The 24,169-nt window shown below is 41.0% G+C and overlaps 1 protein-coding gene across 1 annotated transcript in view; it reads left to right on the forward strand.

Annotated features, from left to right (window-relative positions):
• The first annotated feature begins 9,660 nt into the window (after positions 1-9,660).
• The window catches only part of LOC117394129 (uncharacterized), a 31,797-nt gene continuing 17,288 nt past the window's right edge, over positions 9,661-24,169 (forward strand). The window contains 2 exon segments of the mRNA XM_055221335.1: positions 9,661-9,671; positions 10,375-10,570. Coding sequence (XP_055077310.1) covers positions 9,661-9,671; positions 10,375-10,570 — 207 coding nt within the window.

Consider the following 24,169-nt stretch of genomic DNA (forward strand, 5'->3'; position numbering starts at 1 on the left):
TTGTGTTCTGGTTTAGGCCTGGTCTGGGTCTGGTCTAGGCCCGGTCTAGGCCTGGCCCAGTCCTGGTTGTACTGTGATTGTTAACTGTGTGTAATGTGACTTATGCTCATACATAATGGTCATAACTTTGTTTTAAATGTGTCTGGGTGTGGTCCTGGTGTGGTCCTAGTCTTGTCCTGGTCTAGTCTTGAATTAAAACGGGTTTAGACCTAGCCTGGTCCAGTCCTAGTTTGGTCTAGTCCTGGTCCAGAGCTGGTTTAGAGCTAGTTTAGTCCTGGCCCAGTCCTGGTCTGGTCCCAGTCTGGTCCTAGTCTGGTCTTAATGCAATTGTGAGTGTGTCTTTTACAGTTTATGCTCATTTATCATGGTGAATACTTGGCTTTGAACTGTTTTGGTCTTGTCGTGGTGTTGTCCTGATCTAGTCCAGATTTTGATATGTGTTAACCAATCAGAAAGCAGTGCAGTGTCTGTTTTGTGAATGTGTGTGGTTTGAAGTGTCTCATACCAGATAGAATTGTTCACTTGTGTTCTGGTTTAGTCCTGGTCTGGGTCTGGTCTAGGCCCGGCCCAGTCCTGGTTGTACTGTGATTGTTAAATGTGTGTTATACGATTTATGCTCATACATAATGGTCATAACTTTGCTTTAAATGTGTCTTAGTCTTGTCCTGGATTAGAACAGGTTTAGACCTAGTCTGGTCCAGTCCTGGATTAGAATGGGTTTAGACCTAGACTGGTCCAATCCAAGTTTTATCTAGTCCTGGTCCGGTCCTAATCCGGTCCTAGTCTGGTCCTGGTTCTTCTGTGAGTGCAAGTGTGTTATGAAATTTATCTTCATGCATTATGGCCGTAAGTGTGCTTTAAATGGATAAACTGTTTTGGTCTTATTGTGGTGTTGTCCTGATCTAGTCCAGGTTTTGATATGTGTTAACCAATCAGAAAGCAGTGAGCCTAGAAACAGCCAATGAAATCACTCATTCCAAGAGCGGGAATGTTGGTTGCTATGCCGTTGCTATGTAGTTGCAGTGACTGTCTGTTTTGTGAATGTGTGTGGTTTGAAGTGTCTCATACCAGATAGAATTGTTCACTTGTGTTCTGCTTTAGGCCTGGTCTGGGTCTGGTCTAGGCCCGGTCTAGGCCCGGTCTAGGCCCGGTCTAGGCCTGGCCCAGTCCTGGTTGTACTGTGATTGTTAACTGTGTGTAATGCGACTTATGCTCATACATAATGGTCATAACTTTGCTTTAAATGTGTCTGGGTGTGGTCCTGGTGTGGTCCTAGTCTTGTCCTGGTCTAGTCTTGGATTAAAACGGGTTTAGACCTAGCCTGGTCCAGTCCTAGTTTGGTCTAGTCCTGGTCCAGAGCTGGTTTAGAGCTAGTTTAGTCCTGGCCCAGTCCTGGTCTGGTCCCAGTCTGGTCCTAGTCTGGTCTTAATGCAATTGTGAGCGTGTCTTATACAGTTTATGCTCATCTATCATGGTGAATACTTGGCTTTGAACTGTTTTGGTCTTGTCGTGGTGTTGTCCTGATCTAGTCCAGGTTTTGATATGTGTTAACCAATCAGAAAGCAGTGAACCTACAAACAGCCAGTGATATCACTCATTCCAAGAGCGGGAATCTTGATTCCTATGCAGTTGCAGTGTCTGTTTTGTGAATGTGTGCTCTTTGAAGTGTCTCAGAAGAGATAGAATTTTTCACTTGTGTTCTGGTCTAGTCCTGGTCTAGTCTTGGTCTAGTCTTGGTCCGGTCCTCTACTAGAAAGGGTTTGGACCTAGTCTGGTTTAGTCTGTTTTGAGATGGTTTTGGACCTGAATCCTGGTTCACTCACTGTTTTGTCACTGTTATATTGTAGACTAGGTTTTGTTTTATTTTACTAAACTCTTGTAGTAACCATATGTGTATGTATTGGATTTTGGTCCAGTCCTGGTTGTACTGTTATTGTTCAGTGTGTGTTATACGACTTATGCTCACTCATATTGGTCATAACTTTGCTTTCAATGTGTCTGGTCCTGGTTTAGTCCTGGTCCAGTCCAGGCCTAGTCAAGGTCCGGTCCGGTTCTGATTTAGAATGGGTTTAGACCTAGTCCTGGTCTAAGCCTGGTCTAAGCCTGGTCTAGTTCTGGTCCGGTCCTGGTTTTAGACCTGGCCCGGTCCAATCATGGTTTAGTCCTAGTCTAATACTACTGTCCTCATTTAGACCTGCTGTGATTGTAACAGTGTTGAGTCATGATGTTGAGTCATTATGGTTATAACTTTACTTTAATTAGGTCTGGTTCTGGTCTGGTCCTGGTCTGATTATAAGTGTTTCTTATATAATCCATACTGAGTCATTATGGTATTTATTTAGCTTTAAATGGTTCTGGTCTTGTCATGGTGTAGTACTGATTTAGTTAAGACCAGTTTTAGACTTATTTTGATCATAAAAGTGTTTATTTAATCTATTCTTGCTCCATTCTGGTGTTAATTTTAGTCCTGGTCTTGGTCTTGTCCATAACTGTACCTGTAAATATCATTAAGCTTTATTCATATACGATTTGGTTTTGTAGCTCATTTGTGTTGTGGTTTGGTAACTGCTGCTCAGGGTGTAATCCTACTTGCTAAAGTTAATCTTAAAGCTGCTCGAAGCAGGCGATTTTCCAGTAAATACTATAACAAGGTCAGTAGATTATGCAGCACAAGTGGAAAATCGGGGCCCTGACATCATTTCAGTTAGATGCATATATTAGAAATATTTAGTTTATACCTTTTACTTTCCAATGTATTGGTTTAGGGCTAGGTTTGACTCTTAAAATATTACGTTTACTTATTTTAATTGTAACAATTATAACTTTGTTATTTTCAGATGCCTAAGGACAAGGGATGGAAGCGCTCCCTTGCTGCGAAGAGGAGGAGGGAGGAGCAGCTTGAGGGAAAGCCTGCTTTCCCGATAGCGGTTCACCTTCCGCCTTTTTCCACCGGTGCCGAGACCTTTACCCGTAAGTGTATTTCAGTATGTTTTTACAACCTTCATGTCTGTCTAGTTTTGTAAATGCTGAGTTTTTTTTTAAACTTGGTTCTTTTTTAGGCCTTGGTACTGGTTCTCGCCATTCGGTGAAGCCGTGGCCAACTTCCACCGTCACCGGGAAGTGCCACAAGTTGGACTTGCCGCCGGACTTGTCCTCCGACAAGAAGGCAAGTCTATGAGTTTCAGTATGAAACAAATTCTTAAATAATAGTTTAGTAATGACCATTAGATCATCATTGGTAAATATTAAATAGTTGAACCATGAACAATGTCATTGAGAAAGTTGAACGAATGATTGTCTTTTTTTCAGAGCCCGCTTTGGTGTGTGTCATGGTGCCGTGCAACAACCTCACGGCCAGCAGGACAGTTGACGAGGCTGCAGAGGAATTTGGCCAACTCCTCAGGTATGTCTGCGGCCGCTGGCCAAAGGTATGTAAAATAGCTGCAATTCTTTGATAATGATTGTATTGTGTAATTGGTAAACGGTGATTTATTTCTTAAGGTGTGTGTCGTGGATTTCCCACCTCGCCTTGCTGGCAGCGTGGAAATTCAGACCCTCCTTCGCCAGGAGTACCACCGTGTGTCAGCCCGCTTTCAGGTCAACTTTGTCCAGATAGCCGACCACTTTCCCCGACACCGACGAGAGCTGTGGTGCAGGGATGGCGTAAGTACAATCTACGCTCTCATTTTTACCAACTTCCTTTTTGCATGTGAGTGGTTTTATGTAACATGTCGTTATAATTTTGTTTCAGATCCACCTGAGTGATGACGCTGGGATGGGAATCCTTGTTCAGTTGCTGTGGCAGGCTTGCTACACGCAGCTAGAGGTCTCTTCCCCCGCTTCCTCTGTGGCGGTGCCCCGCCCTCGCACATCCACCAGAAGGGTCTCGCCAAGAGTGGTTGTGACGGGACCGCTGCCCGTGCCACGACCACCCCCTCCTGAGTGGATTCCCATTGTGCGGGGCAGAAAGGTGAGAGATTGTTACTTTTTTAGTTTCAAGCCCAAGTGGTTTATTCTGTTTCTTAATGTATATTTTCGTTACAGAACCAGCCTAGGGACTCTGCCTCCCCTGTGGGTCCCAAGGGGCGCCTGGTTCAATGGGAGGTTAGTAAATGTCATTCCTGTCTTTAAATATTGACGTTGACATTATTGTTGTATTGTGATTTATATATTTTTTTTAATTTCTGTTGTAAGGTGGAGACCGTCTTCTCCGTCGCCCGTCCTCTTCAGCCCTGCTATGCTGGTCGAGATGGATGCGAGGTTTCCATTTGGCCTGACCAGCTCTGTGGAGGACGTGGCCACCTTTCCTTCGGGAAAGAAGGTAAGCGTCTTGTGTTATTTTCTCATTGCTTAAAGTTAACAATTGCCTGGTGTGAGATTGAGTAACTTATGTATCCTTTTTTGTTTTAGACGTCTCGGGCGAGGCGTCGCAAGGCTGCTTCCTCAAAGAAACGCCAGCCCAAGCGGCAGGTGAGTGTTACACATTTTCAGACATGTTTTGTTGAATTTGTGCTTTTTTAAAAATATATTAATATTATTACATTTTATGAAGGCGGGGGCAGCGCCTGTGGTTGTGGAGGTGAGATCCGGCTCACCATCCAGCTTCGTGCCTGCAGTGGAGAAGGACCAGGTTTGTGTCATTTTTAATATGTTGATTGTTTTTGACACATTGTTGCCTGTACTTGTTTTTAATTATATATGGTTTTGTAGGCGGAGGCAGTTGTGGTAGAGGTGACACCAGGAACGTCCCCTACCAGCGTGGCCATCCTGGATTCGTTCCTGGAGGACCAGGTTTGTGTCATTTTGAATATGTTGATTGTCTTCTACACATTGTTGCCTGTAATTGTTTTTAATTATATATTGTTTTGTAGGCGGAGGCAGTTGTGGTGGAGGTGACACCAGGAACGTCCCCTACCAGCGTCGTCATCCTGGATACTTTCCTGGAGGACGAGGTTTGTTTTGTTTCTTGTGTTTTGTTTTTATTCTCCAATATGTTTATCAGAATATGTGCTAATGTAGACATGTTTTTGCAGTCCGGAGATGTGGAAGTGACTCCAGGAACGTCACTTGCCAGTTCCAGGGACCAAATGCAGATGTTGATGGACGAGGTGAGTTTATTTTTAAGGTTATTATTATTGTAGTAGTATTAGTATTATATTGCAGAAAAATTAAGTGTACAGCAACAGCCTGATTAGATTAGTTTAATAATATATTTTCTTTGCATCTTTAAGGCCATGGACATCAGCCCTCCTGTGACCCCGCCGCTGCCGCCTCTGACCTGTCCTCTTCTGACCTGTCACCCTTCTTCTGTGACCAGTCAGCCTTCTCTTCTCAGCCCTCCACCAGCTGTCCAAGAGGAGAGAGCTTCTGACAAAGATAAGTCTTGTTGTGCACATGTTGTACCCGTCGGTATTCCTTCTGTCGTTAGGGGTAGTTTTCATCAGGGTGATTTTAGGTTCGAGTATGCAGGTGTACAGTGTATGGCGATAGCTTTGGTAGCTTTAGCTAAGCACTCGGTGTGTAATGTGTTTTCATGGGATCAGAGGCTGTTAGATTTGGTTTTGAATCTTGGGGATGCACTGTACACAGACCGTCGGAATCGGGGCTTGACTCATGGGCGTGACTTGTTAATTGCTTCAGACCTGCCACGTGAGTCGGTTATAGATGGGCAGCAGTTTAGCTTTTCTTTCAGTCAGCCAGTTAATGGGGCTGCAAATGTTGTCGAACATGAGTTTATTGAAGCGGGCTCGTGGGTAACCTTAGATGGTGGTTTAGAACAGATGTTGGCACAGTACGACACATGTCTTATGACACTCTGTGGTGCTGCTTGTGCCGTTATTAAAGACAATGGGCGGTATGCTGTAGTCGATTCTCACTCGCGTAGTGCTGAAGGGTTGGTAGATCCTAATGGTAAAAGTGTGGTTATGTATTTTAGTCATATTGATGAACTTTACAGTTTTTTTTTGTACGTTGGCTGCATGCTATGGTGATGATTCAGATGAGTCTTTCAAACAGTTTGAATTGACTGGTGTTGATGTCGTTGTTGCAGCTGATTGTGTGAGGGGCTTAAAGTGCCAAGAGGCCGCAGAAGTTTCTTCTTCTGTACTCCCTGACAAAAACACAAAACAGGACATTGAAGTTGTTGTATCTGATAGTGTGAGGGACTTAAAGCGCCAAGAGGCCGCAGAAGTTTCTTCTTCTGTACCCCTAGATGTGCTGTGCACCAGTGTTCAAGACAATGCTCTGGTCTTCAATCCACTTAGTGAAAGTGTTTGTAAGGATTTGTGCAAACACATTAAAGTCGAGTTTCAGAAGCTCAGTGTAGCAGATCCTAAAACTGTAGGGCCACTAGGTGCCCCGTGTCAAAATGACAAAATCGTTGCGGACGGTAATTGTTTCTTTCGAGCAGTTTCACAGGCTATTAGTGGCACACAAAAATACCATCGAAAAATTAGACTTGCAATTGTGAAACAGCTCAAAAATAACCCTTCAAAATACAACACCCTATTGCGCGATGGCCACTCGTCTGTGGACCAATATATCAGCGAGTCAAATATGCATAAAGTTGGCACATGGGCCACAGAGGTAGAAATTTGTGCGGCCGTGGATTTTTTAGGCGTTGACGTATTTACATTTTTTAATGGACATTGGCTGAAATACGGTTGTACTACCGAGCCTCTGTCAAACAATGGCATTTTTCTAGAGAATATTAACAGTTGTCATTATGAAAATGTAATTTGTGTTAAAATACCAAACGCTAATGCTTGTTATGAATGCTGCCGAGTCCACGGATTGTCAATGGAGAGCTACAATATCAGGCCTAAAAAGATGGCTCCCAAATCACAGGTTAATAATGAATTGAATATGAAACCTATATTATCAAAGTATATGCAAAAGAAAAAACTTAAGCATTTAAAAAGTAGCTACAACACACATCATGATACAATCAAGGAAAAACAGCGAACACATTATAGACACCCACATGTTAGAGATGCCTCACTAAAAAGATTTAAACTAAAATATAGAGATAGTTCGGAGTACAGAGAGGGGAAAAAGGCTGCAAGTAAACATTCATATAGGATGAATGAATTGTATAGAAAGAAAAAAAAGGCAGCAATTAATGCAGCAATCAAGCAAAAATACAGAACCAACATTGAATATAGACAAAATCTTAAATCAACTTATAAACACAAATACAATGTTGATTTAGAATATCAGAATAAAGTTAAGGCTGCTGGTATTGCTAAATATAAATCTAATTTAAATTATAAAAATAAACTTAAAGCGGCTGGTATTGCTAAATATAAAATTAATTTAAATTATCAAAATAAACTTAAGGCTGCCAGCATCCACAAATATAAAGTTAATCAACAACATAAAAAATATTTAAAGACAGCCAGTAAAGCTAAGTACCACACAAATCCCCTACATAAACAAAAAGTTAAAGCATTTGGGAAACAAAAATATCACAGTAATGAGCAATTTCAAAAACAAACTCGGGCAGCATTCAGGAACAAGCAAAAGCAACTGAAACAAAAACAGAAAATTTTTACATTTGTTTTGGAAGAATTTTTAAAACAAGATCAAAGTGGTCCAGAGTACGTTTGCTGCGTTTGTTTAAAACTCTTATTTAGGAACCAGGTCTTGCCTTGTAGAAAGGACGACTTTATGGCTAAACCAAAATGTGCGGAAGTAGCTAATGCCTGTATCTCCGAGGCCTATTTACATATGTGCAATAATGACTGCCCAGCTCCATGCCCGCTCTGTGATTGTAGAGGTAGTTTATGGATCTGCTACACGTGCAACTCTAAACTGTGTAAAGGACAAATGCCATGTGAATGTTCAGTAAATAATTTACAATTGGACGATATTCCCCCTGAGCTCGCCTGCTTGAACACTGTTGAACAGCACATAGTTGCACTTAACATAAATTTTATGCAAATTTTAGCTTTACCAAAGGGGGGTCAGCGAGGTATCCACGGTCCAGTCACGTGTGTGCCTTCAAGGGTTACAGAGTCAGTTAAGCTATTGCCGCGTAGTAATATGGACGGTTGTTTATTGCCTGTAAAACTTAAGCGTAAACTTACATATAAAGGGCATTATGAGTATCAATATGTAGATACAGGGCGCGTACGGAGAGCTATTGCTTTTCTTAAGCAAAACAACTGGTATTATTTAGACATTGATTTTAATGAAGAGTGGGTTAATGAGTTTGTTTGTGAAGAAGAGGAAGCTATGGATACGGGTGCAGGCATTAATGTAGAAGAAACTGTTAAGGACACATGTGCAGATGTTACTGTTGACACAAAAAAACGGGCAGAACAGGAACAGGCTGAAGATTTAGATGATGAGCTTCTACATGATCGGCAGCGTCATTGTATGTATCAGGATACATTTTTCATGCCTGTTGATATTGCTCAGGAAGCTCTAGACCACTATTTTGAGGGCATTTTAAATTTAGCTCCAGCTGAGGGGAACAACCCAGTTAGTTTGTTGTCTGATAAAGAGAATGAGGCTAAATGTTTTCCAAAGGAGTTTCCGTTTGGACGCAATACGTTTCATAGTCCTCGGCCTGTTCCTTTGACCATGTGCAGATATTTCATTAACAGACTGCTGCATGTGGATGGTAGATTTGCACAAAATTTTAAGTTTCTTTTCTTGGCGTTATACATGTTGGAAGTTCAGCAGGTCGTATCTAAAGTGTCAATTGCTTTGCGAAAGGGACATTCTGGTCAGGCCAATGCTGCTGCAGGCGAAGGAACTTTAGAAAATTTACTACAATATGATAATGGTTATCGTTTTATGCAGCCTATTAGAGGTACCCCGCCCTTCTGGCAGACTGCACAAAAAGATTTATTTGCATGCATTCGGCAGCTGGGTATTCCGACGTGGTTTTGTTCGTTTAGTTCCGCAGATCTCCGCTGGCCAAGCCTCCTTAAAACGCTCTTAAAGCAGGAAGGTAGTACCCGGAGTGTTGAAGATTTAGATTGGGCAGAGAGGTGTGACCTTTTGCGTCGTCACCCTGTAACTGCAGCTCGCATGTTTGATTCCCGATGGCACCGTTTTTTACGTAAAGTTATTCTTTCCCCCGCTCAGCCAATCGGTAAAGTCATAGACTATTTTTATCGTGTAGAATTCCAACAGCGCGGGTCTCCCCATGTCCATTGCTTATTTTGGATTGAAAATGCTCCAAAGCTGGGAGTAAATACGGATGAGGAAGTAGTTCAGTTTGTTGATAAATATGTTACGTGTGAACTACCCTCTGATCCAGATTTACTGGAAAAAGTTACTTCGGTGCAGCAGCATTCTAAGCGTCACTCAAAAACATGCAAAAAAAACAACAAAGTCTGTCGTTTTAATTTTCCACGTCCGGTATCTGCACGCACATTTATCAAACAAAAGGACCCTGATTCAGAGCCTCTTGTTACAAAAGAGGAAGCGGAGTTTATTATGAGCGTGCTGAAGAATGCTATCATTGATGAAACTAACCTGTGTCTTAGTGCAGAGGAGTTGTTTGTGTCGTTGGGTTTATCGCAGTTCACATTTGAACAAGTGTACAGTGTTTTAGATGGGCACACACACATAGTTTTAAAGAGGGACGTGGGCGAAGCTTGGATTAATAACTACAACGAGAAATTATTAACCTGCTGGAACGCCAATATGGACATCCAGTACGTTGTAGATGCGTGGGCTTGTGTCGTTTACATTATTTCATACATTTCTAAAGCAGAGAAAGACATGGGTTTACTTTTAACTAATGCACAAAAAGAGGCTTCCAAAGGTAATGTTAGTGCAAAAGAGGCATTTAAAAAATTAGGCAGCGTTTATCTTCATAATCGTGATGTCTCGGCACAGGAAGCTGTCTACCGCATGACAAACATGCACTTAAAGGAGTTTTCTAGAAAAGTTACATTTGTCCCGACAGGCGATAATATAGTGCGTATGAGTAAACCAATTGGCGAAATAGATGATGAAATGGGGGAAGATATTTGGATGACAAACACCATTGATCGTTATTTAAGTAGACCAAATGACAGCACATTTAATGACATGTGCATCGCGACATTTGTATCCGAATATCGCTTGCTCGGGCCGTCAGACAAATGTAAAAATCCAATTATTTTACAGAACGGATTAGGTGCAATTACTAAAAGAACACGGACCAAGCCCGCAGTTGTTAGATATGCGCGTTTTTCTGAGACTAAAAACACAGTTATTTCATCAAAGTTTTCTTCAGCTATTCATGCCGTATCGCGTCGATACTGATCTGAAACCGCCTCCATTTCAAACATTTGAACTTTTCTATAAAACTGGGGATGTGTGTTTGAGTGACGGGTCTGTGCAATTGGTTAAATCAATAGTTGATTCAAATAGGCGTCGCTTCGAACTTGCAGCTGAGGACTTGGATGAGGTTCATGAGCAGATGGAATCTGGAGAGATTCATGAGGATGCATGGGGCTTGCTCTGCCCAGAACAGGAAGTGGAAAGGTTGGAGTCGAGGGAGGAGTTCAGAGAGATGTTGCAGGCTGTTGGTTCTGAGCAAGAGCAAGAGGATATTCCAGACTTGGCTGTAAGAAACGAGCAAGTTTGTCACTTAGAGAAAAGAAATGTAATGAGTCGTCAAGAGGGTCTTTTACTCGTAAAAACTCTGAATGAGCAACAACTGTCCATTTTTTACAAAATACGGCAATGGTGTTTAGACAAAGTAGCTGGTAACAACCCAGAGCCATTGCATGTGTTTATCACAGGTGGAGCAGGCACAGGGAAAAGTCACCTGATCAGAGCAATTCAATATGAGGCGTCGCGTCTATTCGCTCCTATTTGTCATAGTCCGGACAATGTTAGTGTTTTATTAACGGCTCCGACAGGGATAGCAGCATATAATTTGCAGGCAGCTACTATCCACACAACATTTAGCATCGGTACTAATGTTTCCCTCCCCTACACACCGCTGGGGGAGGAAAAGATTAATACACTGCGCGTTAAATACATGGATTTACAAATTGTAATATCGATGAAATATCCATGGTAGATAAAAAGTTATTTACTTATATTCATGGGCGATTGCGTCAAATCAAACAGTCAGGTGACTTTTCTCCATTTGGAAATGTGTCTGTTATCGCTGTTGGGGATTTCTATCAATTATCGCCGGTCATGGGTCAAGCTCTGTACAAAGAAAACATAGGTGTTAATTTATTTACAGATTTATTCAAGATGGCAGATTTAACAATTGTAGTCAGACAAAAAGATAACACGTTTGCAGAGCTATTAAATCGGCTTAGAGTCCGCTCTAGGTTGACACCACTGCTTGATGGAGACATGGATATATTAAAATGTTGTGAAACAGGTGAAGATCCCGACGTGTTACACATTTTCACTAAAAACAGCTTTGTGTCAAATTATAATTTAAAGATATTGCATAAAGTATGTCCGGAAAAGGTAACAATCAGTGCGCGTGATTTTGGCTATGACAAAAAGACCGGGAAGTTAATCGAGATACAAGGCCATCTCCATAAATCCAAACAAGCCAGTTTGGAGGAGTCATTAATCTTGGGTGTAAATGCGCGTGTTATGCTTTGTAAAAATGTAGATTTAGCTGACGGTTTAGTAAATGGGGTATGTGGTATTGTCACCTATATAGTTGAAAATCCACAGAATAAACAGCCTCCTCTTGCAATCTATGTTAAATTTGACGGCGATCGAGTAGGCGCACAGAGGAGGAGGCAAACGCGTACCCCTGCTCACCTGACTGGTTCTACCCGCATAGAACCAGAGGAGGAGCAGGCGAATAAACGAGGGGAAAAGCGTCGTCAGTTTCCTCTTAAACTTGCGTGGGCGTGTACAGTACATAAAGTACAGGGTGTTACCGTGGATCAAGTAGTTGTGTCCCTTAAACAAGTATTCACGGCGGGTCAGGCGTATGTGGCCCTTAGTCGTGTTAGGAGTTTAGAGGGTCTTGTCATTCAGGACTTTGATGAAGATGCCATTTATTGTAATGATGGCATTAGAACGGCGCTTCAGAACATGCCTCCCTTCATAGTCGAGAGTATGCCCTGGTACCTACAAGAGGCACATGTCCTGACATTCTTTTATATGAATGTTCATGGTTTAGAGCGGCATGTGTCCGATTTGGCTTTATGCACACAGCACTGGCAGCCTAACTGTATCGCTGTGGTAGAGACATGGTTAACTGTAAATTCATCTTTTCAAACTAGTCACATTGAAGGTTATAACTTCCACAGTCGTCCCCGTAGTTTATCTTATCAGCAGAGTAACCATCCAGCACTGACTAGTCTACTGGTTAAACATCACGGCGGCGTTGGTATTTACTGTGACGAAAACCTTAACTATGAAATCACAGTACGAGATTTTAGTTTAGAATGTTTAGTGAATTATTTTGCAGAGTATAAAATTATAGTTTCTGTTATTTACCGCCCACCGTCATACCCCATGTCTCTATTTAAGTATAATTTGGACAGATTATTGAATTGGCTTGAATCACATTGTGCCACTGTGGCAGTGACGGGAGATTTTAATGATGACATATTGAAATCTTCAAATCTCTGCAATTTTATGATAGAAAAAGGTTATGTTCAATATGTGACATCTCCCACAACAGAGAGGGGGACATTAATCGATCATTTATATGTGAAATCTACAGAGTATGACATAGATTCTGTAGTGGTGCCAACGTACTTCAGCGATCATGAGGGGATTGTATTTTCTTTCAAATTTAGATCTACATAAGCCAAAATATTAGTCTGAATTGGTTTATTTATTTAAAATGGACAGTTGTTGCTTATTGACTTCTCATGACATTGTTGTGCGTCGCTTCGTCTTTAATCATGTATTTACATTCATGTGACGTGAAGTTCTTTTAATTATGGATCATTGAGATTGTTGTAATGGGTTTTAAATGGTTGGTGACTTGTCACTGTGTTGTGTTTATCATGTGCCTTGTTAATCATGAATTTTAAAGTGTTGTAATCAGGTGATGTGTTTTTATTGTATATTTAACTCTTATATATGTTTGTACTTAATGTGGCCATGCAGTGATGAGTGCACACATACTGTATGGTTTGTCTTTTGTCAAAGTTCCACTGACTGGTCCACCTGCACATTTCTCTCTCCCCCTCTCTCCCCCCAACTCTTTCTCTCACACTCACTATATCTCTTTGTCCAACTCTCCATCTCCCATTCTCCCTCCACCACCCTCCATCTTTTTCCTTCCATCTTCCTCTCACCATCTCTATGTAGCTATCTGTCTTTACCTCAAATCTCTCTCTGTAACTCAGTCTTTTCTCATCACCATCTCTCCCTCCAACTCTCTCTAGCTCCCTCCGCAAGTGTCTCTCTCTAAGTCTAGAAGTAAAATTCCACTCTCAAACTCTATAACTCACTCTCTCTCGGCCTCCCCCCCCTCTCAACCCCCCTCTCTCAACCCCCCCTCTCTAACTCTCCCTTTTTCTTTAACGCTTAACTCCCTCACTCTAACTCTGTCAAACTGTCTCCCTCTCTCTAACTATCTGTCTCTTGTTAACTCTCTCTTTTTCTGACATTTCTGTCCTTTGTTTACCTCTCTCTCTCTCTCCTGTGTTTCCTTTCCTTTCCTCCTCTCCTTGAACCACCACCTTATCGCGGTGGAGAGGTTTGCGTGCCCAGATGATCCTAGGAGCTATGTTGTGAGGGGCTTTATGCTCCTGGTAGGGTCTCTCAAGACACAGGTTCTGGGTGATGGGTCAGACAAAGAGTGGTTCAAAATACTGAAATTGATAAAGAAAATAAAAATGTGTTCGTTCATTGCTATTCACATGTTGTTCCCTGTCCCACTCTTCTCTGGGGAGTGCAACTGTTTCAGATGCCTGGTCACTGTCTGCCGATGATGACTGCACCCTTGATGCCCTCCTGTGTCCTGATCCTGTTCTGTGGACCTGGAACCTCCCTTCCTTCGCTTGGCCTGGTGCCTATCTGGTCTGGGACCTTCTCTCTTCCTTAGTTGAGTGGCTCTGGCCCTACAGACTGAACTCTATCTGCCAATGGATGCATGGACGTTCTCCTCCAGGTTTCTTTTTTTTTTTCTTGCCGAGAAGGAGAGTCTAAGGACAGGGGGCTCTCTGGGACAGTTATGCATTGTCTGTTTCATTGTTGATTTTCTAACTTTCTGTTGGTTAAATGAATTCTCATGTTCAGCCTTAAGAAGCGACTGCTGTTGATTTTGGGCTTTACAAAAATAATTTGAATATAGTTGGTTTTATATATGTATGTGTAATGTTTTGGTTTACAGTTACACGGCTAATGTGATCTGCAGTAACAACATGTTAATATCGTATGTTATATATGTTAATATAAACAAAATTTTAAATGTTAAAAAACACAGTTGTATGTATTAACATTGTAAATGCTCTTTGTCAATTTTATTTAGAACTGATGAAATAAATAAAATCTTTGAAATGAAACTCATTTGTATTTATTTAAAAGAAAATGTATGCAAACATTTTAGTGAATTAATTAGCTGTAATATATATTTAGAAATTATGTAAAAACAATGTTTTGGCACATTTTGACAATGTATAATTTTTTTTTTTTTTTTTCTTTCAGGAGTGGTTTTGATTAATAAAGAGGATAAGTTTAAAACACCACAAACCTTGGGAATGTGAGATGTTTTAAGGCAAAAGACACATATTGGGGTTTATTGTTGGGTGAACATGTTTTATTAGTCCTATTTGGTTTAAAAGTCCATAATGTGGTGTCTCCAGCATTAGCAGGTCTAATATAGTGGGTGAGAGCTTTGACCATTATCTTCCTAATCCACCTTCAGAGTCCAGCAGGCAGCCCAGGACAGAGCTGGCCCTCTTGAGCAGTCTTGAGTCTCTGTTTTTTTTGGCTGGGACACTGCGTGTTGATGAATAGACATGATTAAACATGAGCATAAACACACTGGATTATAGCCAAAGGCTAATTTTCATATGTTGTCCCGAGGGCTGGTGTCGCAAAAGGGTTAAAGTAAAAAATTGCACACTACACTCACTGCAAAGTTCCCATAGTTGCACTTGGTGTTTAGGAGATCACAGTAGCGGGGCTGGGAAAGGTCAGTCATAATAGGTCATAGCAGAGACATGCACACTCCAAAGGAGTCTGAGAAAAACAGTACACAGAAGGTGAAGGCCACCTGGTGCACAGAGAGGAACCAGTCCTGAGGTACAGCGCACACAGACACTTAATACTGCCCATCACCTCCAGTGATGTAGTTTTAAACACAGTCATGTAGTTTTAAACACTGAACTAAATGTTTGGCAATGTGTCATTGGGGCTTAATTGATTAATCTGCCAGTGGTGTCAGACAGATCTTTATCAGAATGATTTTCTTGGGATTCCAGGGAATGGAATAACCTGTGTGTGTATTCGGCCTTTTTTGGATATAATCTACTCAGTTAAGAAAAAAGTGCCTTGGGGATAAAAAAACATCAGTAGGGGAAAATGTAAAAAAAATCTGGTGGTTATGAAGTTTACCCAGATTCAGATTTCAACAGTCAGCTGGTCTCCACAATTTCAACATGGAAACATGACCAAACCATAACATTACTCAACCCCAACCTTCTGCTGATAGTGGCATGACAAGAATACTGTGCCCTTGCCCAATAAGAATAAGTAATGGTTTGTGTGGTCAGAGGGTCAAAATGTTTATTGCATAAAGAAAAATAAATAAATACAAAATGCTAAAAAAAAATACATATAACACAGGACTTGAAATAGAGGTCACGGTTCTGTGAGAGTCAAATCACAATTTAGATTTTTGATGTTATCTTTCTATTACCTTTAAGAGGTACATAAAATCGGCTTCTGAGAGTTTACATTACCCTGTGATTGGTTAAAGCACTCACTCAAATACTTACAACGGTTAACCAATAAGAATGGATGGAAAAAATTTTTGACTACGAGCTGACAGGTGTATCATATAGACAAAGAGAATCACCATATGTAAGCAGATCAGGATCAGGGTTTGAATATCCTCATCCTGCCCAGCCCTAATGTTGAAGTTTGGTATATTTATGGTGCATTTGTGTGTGTGTTAAGAATCATTTTTACCATATCATTATGCAATATATCCACTAACGACACTACTGACTGTAGCATTTCCCCTAGATTTTCTAGTTTGACTGTGCATGTGCGTTACCACATACTCATGCAGAATGGAGGAGAAAAATATAGACCTTTATATTATAGATTTATTACTGTCAGTTTCCTTACTGTAATATTTAAATTCCCATGTATTTAACATTGCTTAAAGCAATTAAGTAGTAAAACACCATGGGAATTTTGGGCATTTAAAATAAATTATCTCACAGTTTGTTTAATTTGATAATAAGCCTTTAATCAGTTGCAGTAAATACTTCTGAAGTTACCACCTAATATAGTTATTTCTGGTGTGTTTCTAAATAAAACCAGCAGCAGACAAAATCAACACAGCAGTCACAGGAGCAAACCTCAGTTTCATTCTTTTATTTCTTTACAGAAACAATGCACACCTAAATGTATCTGTCAAACAAAGTACGCTAACAGACTTGAAGTAGTTGGTTTACTCTGCATTTTGTTAAATTTCAAAGTGGCACCTATATATAAAAATGTGACCGTTTACCATTATGAAGCATTAATATGCATTTTTATTATCATTTACAAAGGCAAGTACAAATTAGTCCTGAGCTGGAATATTTTTTGCATCTGTCCTAGTCGTTTTATCATCAGCACTAGCACCATTGTACCAACTATGGCATAGCACAAAACCCGAACTGGATCACTTTGAGTACTGACTGGGCAAGTGAAGTATGAGAAGATACAGACTGTGAATCTATGTGATTCTATGAATACAATATTATGCTTGTTTTAATGCACTTAGTAAATGTATGAGAGATTTCACACATTGCCATGACAACCCAGTGAGAAATACTATACTGGCGTCGTAGAACCCCGTTTCTACTATCCAGGAGTTAAACACCTCCACACAATAAGTCACTGACGCCAGGATGGGTGTAGACTGTCTTTATATGGCAGGTGTGAAACTGTAACAGCATAATACACAGTACATTAGCGACTTAACAATGGAAACGGCAAATAGCAACATGCTAATACACCAAATTCATGCCAGCAACGCAACATAAGTAGCATGTAAATTAGCCTGTGAATTGTTCTTTTTGTACCTTTTTAATTACTTACACATTTTATTATGAATATCTTTAACTTTTAGACTTGTATACTTACAGGAAATGCCTTCATGAACTACAGCATGACTAACACATGTCAGCCGAACAAGACCTTTCTGTTACACTTATGTCTGTTACACACGCATTACCGCACGTGACCTGTAGGGACAACGTCCTGATTTTATTAAAGGGCCAGCGCACTTGGCCAAACTAACACAGAAAATAGTCAAAATAGACAGGTCAGAACAAATACCATATAGTTTCCATTGACTTTTCTGATGAAGATGTCACAAAGAGACATTGTGCCAAATTTCACATTACTTCATGACATTACTTTTTCTCTGTAATGGGAAATTTTGTTATCACTCCCATTAGAATAACATTGGTGCTTTCACACATCACCATAGCAGCATGGTTAAAAATACAGCATAGTTTCATTGGCTTTTTTGATTGAGATGATCAAATGGAATTTTGTATAAAATGTCATAATATTTCAGAAAACTATATTTTTGGGCCTCTATACAAATTTGTTATTCTGCAGGGGGCGCTATCATGCTAATATTGTTTCTTTCACAAAAAAATAGGTTTAGGCCAGAAAGTTTTACAACTGATTCAAATTTCAGCCTAATCAGACTTTGTATGCGTGAATTGGAGCAAATTTGAAAATGGGAAATTTCAAAAATTCCACTGGAAATGTATGATTCCCATTGATTGCATGCATTTTAATATTTGCAGGTGGTGCTGTCGCACCATTTTGATAGAAATATGTAACTTTTTAATTATTTTTTAATTCTTGCACTGCACAATATCAGGCAAAATTTGGTGAGTTTTTTAATTCATTAATGGATTGAAAATTCTTCTCCTGATTCAAAAAAAAAAAAAAGCTGCAAGCAGCATCGAACAGCCCTTGCGGGCTTTGGTCTGTACTCGACCCACCCAGCACTTCCTAAGTGTGGTGCTAATGCGCCTCTTGTCTCTATTTTCTAGCGTCTTTGGGCTGTAATTGTGGCTATACAAAGTAAACACACATTGGAAGCACTGATGCACAAAATGCAATAACATGGGTTTTTCCAGGCAACGCTATGCTAAATACAAACACCGTGCAAAATACAAACTTGGCCCCCTAAACTTTTTTTGAGGAGGACGACTTAAAGAATAACTGTGCCAAATTTCATGTTCTTCATTGAAGGTACTCGTTATAAGACTTTGAAATATACGAAAATTGGGAAATTAGGATAACATGTGCTTGTTTGCGCATCGCCATGGAAACCCAGTGAAAAATATGACATGGGTCCAATTGACTTTTTTGATCATGATGACATGAAGAGTCATTGTGCCAATTTTCACATTATTCCATGAAACTAATATTTTTCTGATGAATGGGAAAATTTGGGAGGTTTCAAAAACAAAATTTTCGGCCCTCCATACAAATGTATTTTTTATTCTGTAGGGGGCGCTGTCGCGCTAAATTTATTTCTTTCACAAACAGTAGAATTAGGCAGGAAAGTTTTACAACTGATTCAAATTTGAGCCAAATCGGACTTCGTGTATGGAAACGGGAGCAAATTTTTACTTTTGAAAATTGCAAAAATATCAACGGAATTGTGCGGCTTTGCTGCAAGCAAACTGTGATAGGCATCATCATAAATTGGATAACTTTTGATGCCCCATTTGTCTAGATGATGTACAGTGAATTTCAGCCCTGCAGGTGAAGCGCCTTCAGAGGAGTTGATGAAAATGCGACGTCAGCGAAAATGCTGAGTCGGCATTTTGGAATTTTCAATCCAAGAAGGCTAACTTCTGATGCGTCAGGGGGGGTGGCAATAATAATATTTTTTGTTTGGCATCACTTGAAGAATGTGAGTTCCGAATTTCGTAGACGAAGTTGACGTCGGGACGTCTCCCATTGACGCAATGTATTTTGACTTTTGCAAGGGGCGCTGTCGCGCCATTTTTTTATGCCCAATGATGCAACACATAAAAAAATTAATTTTTCGGCAGACCTGAATTTTAGGCAAAATTTGGTGAGTTTTTGAATATTATATTGTTATATAATAATTCCAGGTATCGCCATGGCAACACCGTGCAAAATACAAACTTGGCCCCTTGGACTTTTTTGACGGGGACAACCTGAAGAATCACTGTGCCAAATTTTATGTTCGTCGTTGACGGTAATAAGTCGTTATAAGACTTTGAAATCTACGAAAATTTGGAAATTTTCTCATTACGATAACAAGGGCTGTTTTGCGCATCGCCATGGCAACCCAGTGAAAAATATGACATAGGTCCCATTGACTTTTTTGATCAGAATGACATGAAGAGTCATGGTGCCAATTTTCACATTATTCCATTAAACTAATATTTTTCCCATGAATGGGAAAAATTGGAAGGTTTCCCATTAGGATAACATTGGCAGTTTGGCACATCGCCATGGCAACACGGTGCATAAAATTACATAGGTCTGGTTGACTTTATTGATTGGGATGACCCAATGGAATTTTGTGTCAAATTTGGTAACATTTGGGAAAACTAAATTTTCGGTCCTCCATACAAATATATTAGATGTTCTGTAGGGGGCGCTATCGCGCCAATTTAGTTTATGTCATAATGAGTACCTTTAGGCCGGAAAGTTTTACAACTGATTTGAATTTGAGCCAAATCGGACTTTGCATGCGCAAACGGGAGCAAATTTTGACTTTTGAAAATTGCAAAAATTCCAATGGAGTTTTGCGGCTTCGCCGCATGGAAAACGTAAAAGGAATCATCATGAATTGGATAACTTTTGATGCCCTACTTGTCTAGATGATGTACAGTGAATTTCAGCCCTGCAGGTGAAGCGCCTTCAGAGGAGTTGACGTAAATGCGAGGTCAGCGAAAACGCTGACTCGGCGTTTTGGAATTTTCAATCCAAGATGGCCGACTTCCGGTGCATCAGGGGGCGTGGCCATAATAATCTTTTTTATTTGGCATCACTTGAGGAATGCGTGTACCGAATTTCGTGGCTCTACGCCAAACTTGACGTCGCGACGTCTCCCATTGACGCAATGTATTTTGACTTTTGCAGGGGGCGCTGTCACGCCACTTTTTTATGCCCAATGATGCACCACATAAAAAAATAAATTTTTCGGCAGACCTGAATTTTGGGCAAAATTTTGTGAGTTTTTGAATATGTTCAGGGGGTCAAATTACTGCTCAAAGAGCAGAAGAATAAAAATAATAATAATAATAATAAAATTAAAGCCGCAAGCGGCATCGAACGGCCCTCGCGGGCCGTGCTTCGCACTCGGCCGACCCCGCACTCCCTGTGGGTGGCGCTAACGCGCCACTTGTCCCTTTTTTATTGCGGCTTTGGGCTGCACTTGTCACCAAACAAGTCCATTTGTGCTGATGCAAATAGATAAACTCAGTGCCTGTGTGAAGGACATCAAAACCTGGATGACCTTGAATTACCTGCTCTTAAATCCTGAAAAAACAGAGGTCATTGTCGTTGGTCCCAAAGGTCAAAGAGATTCTCTGTCAGACCAGATATTCTCACTCGACAATGTGAATATAGCTTCTAGCCCTACTGTAAAAAATCTTGGAGTCCTATTTGATCAAAATCTCTCATTCACAGCCCATATAAACCTAGCTTGTAAAACCGCATACTTTCACCTGCGAAATATAACTAAAATTAGAAATATTTTACCTAAAAACGATGCTGAAAATCTCATCCATGCATTTGTTACTTCCAGACTTGATTACTGTAATTCCCTGCTTGCCGCCTGCCCCAAAAGTACTATAAGGAGCCTCCAGTTGGTCCAAAATGCAGCGGCCAGAGTCCTAACAGGAACTAAAAGAAGAGACCACATCAGTCCTGTACTAAAATATCTGCACTGGCTTCCTGTCGAGCTTAGAATCAAATTCAAAGTCCTCCTCCTGACATACAAAGCCCTAAACGGTATGGCCCCATCCTATCTGCAAGATGCTATTGTCCCGTACCAGCCAAACAGAGCACTCCGCTCTCAGAATGCAGGACTATTAGTGGTTCCTAGAGTGTCCAAAAGTACAGTGGGAGGGAGAGCATTCAGTTACCAAGCTCCTGTGCTATGGAATCAACTCCCTGCTGATGTTAAACAGGCCCCCACAGTCTCTGTATTTAAGACCAGGCTTAAAACCTTCCTCTTCGGTATAGCGTATGACCAGGTTACTTAGTGAGGGAGTTAGGGTTATTAAAACCCGGGATAAGATAAGCTGCAGTAGGAGTAACTAGCTGGGGGAAGTATGGCAACCTGAGCACTATCTTCTACTTTGCCCTATTTTCTCATCAGCAATGCTATTCACATGTTGTCCCCTGTCCCACTCCCCCTGTGGAGTGTATCTCTTTCAGATGCCCCGATGACAGTTGGACCTCCTCCTTGCCTGGCTCTCCTCCTCCTCGCCCGGCTCTCCTCCTCCTCGTCTGGTCTCCTGGCCGATTTCTTATGTTGTCTGATTTTTCCTGTTGTGTCTGATTTTTCCTGTTGTGTCTGATTTTTCTTGTTGTGTCTGATTCTTCCTGTTGTTTTGTTTTTTGTGTCTTGGCGGCACGGTGACTGAGTGCCATCACTCATGTCTCACAGCAAGAAGGTTGGTTCGATCCCCGGGTCACCAGGCCTTTCTGTGTGGAGTTTTTCATGTTTCTCCCCGTGTCTGGATGGGTTTCCTCCGGGTACTCCGGTTTCCCCCATCAACCAAAACATGAACGCCCTTCGAGACAACTGTTGTTGTGATTTTGGGCGTTACAAAAATAAATGAATTGAATTGAATTGAATTGAATTGATGCACAAAATGCAACAACATGGGTTTTCCAGGCATCGCCATGGCAACACCGTGCAAAATACAAACTTGGCCCCCCAGACTTTTTTGACGGGGACGACCTGAAGAATCACTGTGCCAAATTTTATGTCCGTCGTTGACGGTAATAAGTCGTTATAAGACTTTGAAATGCATGAAATTTTGGAAATTTTCCCATTAGGATAACATGGGCGCTTTTGCGCATCACCATGGCAACCCAGTGAAAAATATGACATGGGTCTGATTGACTTTTTTGATCAGGATGACATGAAGAGTCACGGTGCCAAATTTCACATTATTTCATGAAACTAATATTTTTCCCATGAATGGGAAAAATTGTGAGGTTTCCCATTAGGATAACATTGGCAGTTTGGCGCATCGCCATGGCAACACGGTGCAAAAGACGACATAGGTCTGATTGGCTTTATTGATTGGGATGACCCAATGGAATTTTGTGTCAAATTTGGTAACATTTGGGAAAACTAAATTTTTGGCCTTCCATACAAATATATTAGATGTTCTGTAGGGGGCGCTATCGTGCCAATTTAGTTTCTGTCATAATGAGTAGCTTTAGGCCCATAAGTTTTACAACTGATTTGAATTCGAGCCAAATCGGACTTTGCATGCGCAAACGGGAGCAAATTTTGACTTTTGAAAATTGCAAAAATTCCGATGGAATTTTGCGGCTTCGCCGCACGGAAACCGTAATAGGGATCATCATGAATTGGATAACTTTTGATGCCCCACTTGTCTAGATGATGTACAGTGAATTTCAGCCTTGCAGGTGAAACGCCTTCAGAGGAGTTGACGAAAATGCGAGGTCAGCGAAAATGCTGACTCGGCATTTTGGAATTTTCAATCCAAGATGGCCGACTTCCGGTATGTCAGGGGGCGTGGCCATAATAATCTTTTTTGTTTGGCATCATTTGAAGAATGCGTGTACCAAATTTTGTGGCTCTACGCCAAATTTGACGTTGCGACGTCTCCCATTGACGCAATGTATTTTGACTTTTGCAGGGGGCGCTGTCGCGCAATTTTTTTATGCCCAATGATGCACCACATAAAAAAATAAATTTTTCGGCAGACCTGAATTGTGGGCAAAATTTGGTGAGTTTTTGAATATGTTCAGGGGGTCAAATTCCTGCTCAAAGAGCAGATGAAAGAAGAAATAAAAATTAAAGCCGCAAGCGGCATCGAACGGCCCTCGCGGGCCGTGCTTCGCACTCGGCCGACCCGGCACTCCCTGTGGGTGGCGCTGACGCGCCACTTGTCCCTTTTTTATTGCGACTTTGGGCTGCACTTGTCACCAAACAAGTCAAAACACATATGAAGTGCTGATGCACAAAATGCAAAAACATGGGTTTTCCAGGCATCGCCATGGCAACACCGTGCAAAATACACACTTGGCCCCTCGGACTTTTTTGACGGTGACGACCTGAAGAATCACTGTGCCAAATTTCACATTCCTCAATGAAGTGAATAAATCGTTATAAGACTTTGAAATGCATGAAAATTTGGAAATTTTCCCATTAGGATTACATGGGTGCTTTCGCGCATCGCCATGGCAACCCAGTGAAAAATATGACTTGGGTCTGATTGACTTTTTTGATCAGGATGACATGAAGAGTCATGGTGCCAAATTTCACATTATTCCATGAAACTAATATTTTTCCCATGAATGGGAAAAATTGGGAGATTTCCCATTAGCATAACATTGGCAATTTGGCGCATCGCCATGGCAACACGGTGCAAAAGACGACATAGGTCTGATTGACTTTATTGATTGGGATGACCCAATGGAATTGTGTGTCAAATTTGGTAACATTTGGGAAAACTAAATTTTCGGCCTTCAATACAAATTTATTAGATGTTCTGTAGGGGGCGCTATCACGCCAATTTAGTTTCTGTCATAATGAGTAGCTTTAGGCCCGAAAGTTTTACAACTGATTTGAATTTGACCAAAATCGGACTTTGCATGCGCAAACGGGAGCAAATTTTGTCTTTTGAAAATTGCAAAAATTCCGATGGAATTTTGCGGCTTCGCCGCATGGAAACCGTAATAGGGATCATCATAAATTGGATAACTTTTGATGCCCCACTTGTCTAGATGATGTACAGTGATTTTCAGCTCTGCAGGTGAAGCGCCTTCAGAGGAGTTG

The sequence above is a fragment of the Periophthalmus magnuspinnatus genome, chromosome 4 (genome assembly GCF_009829125.3).
Source record: "Periophthalmus magnuspinnatus isolate fPerMag1 chromosome 4, fPerMag1.2.pri, whole genome shotgun sequence".
NCBI classification, from domain to species: Eukaryota; Metazoa; Chordata; class Actinopteri; order Gobiiformes; family Gobiidae; genus Periophthalmus; species Periophthalmus magnuspinnatus.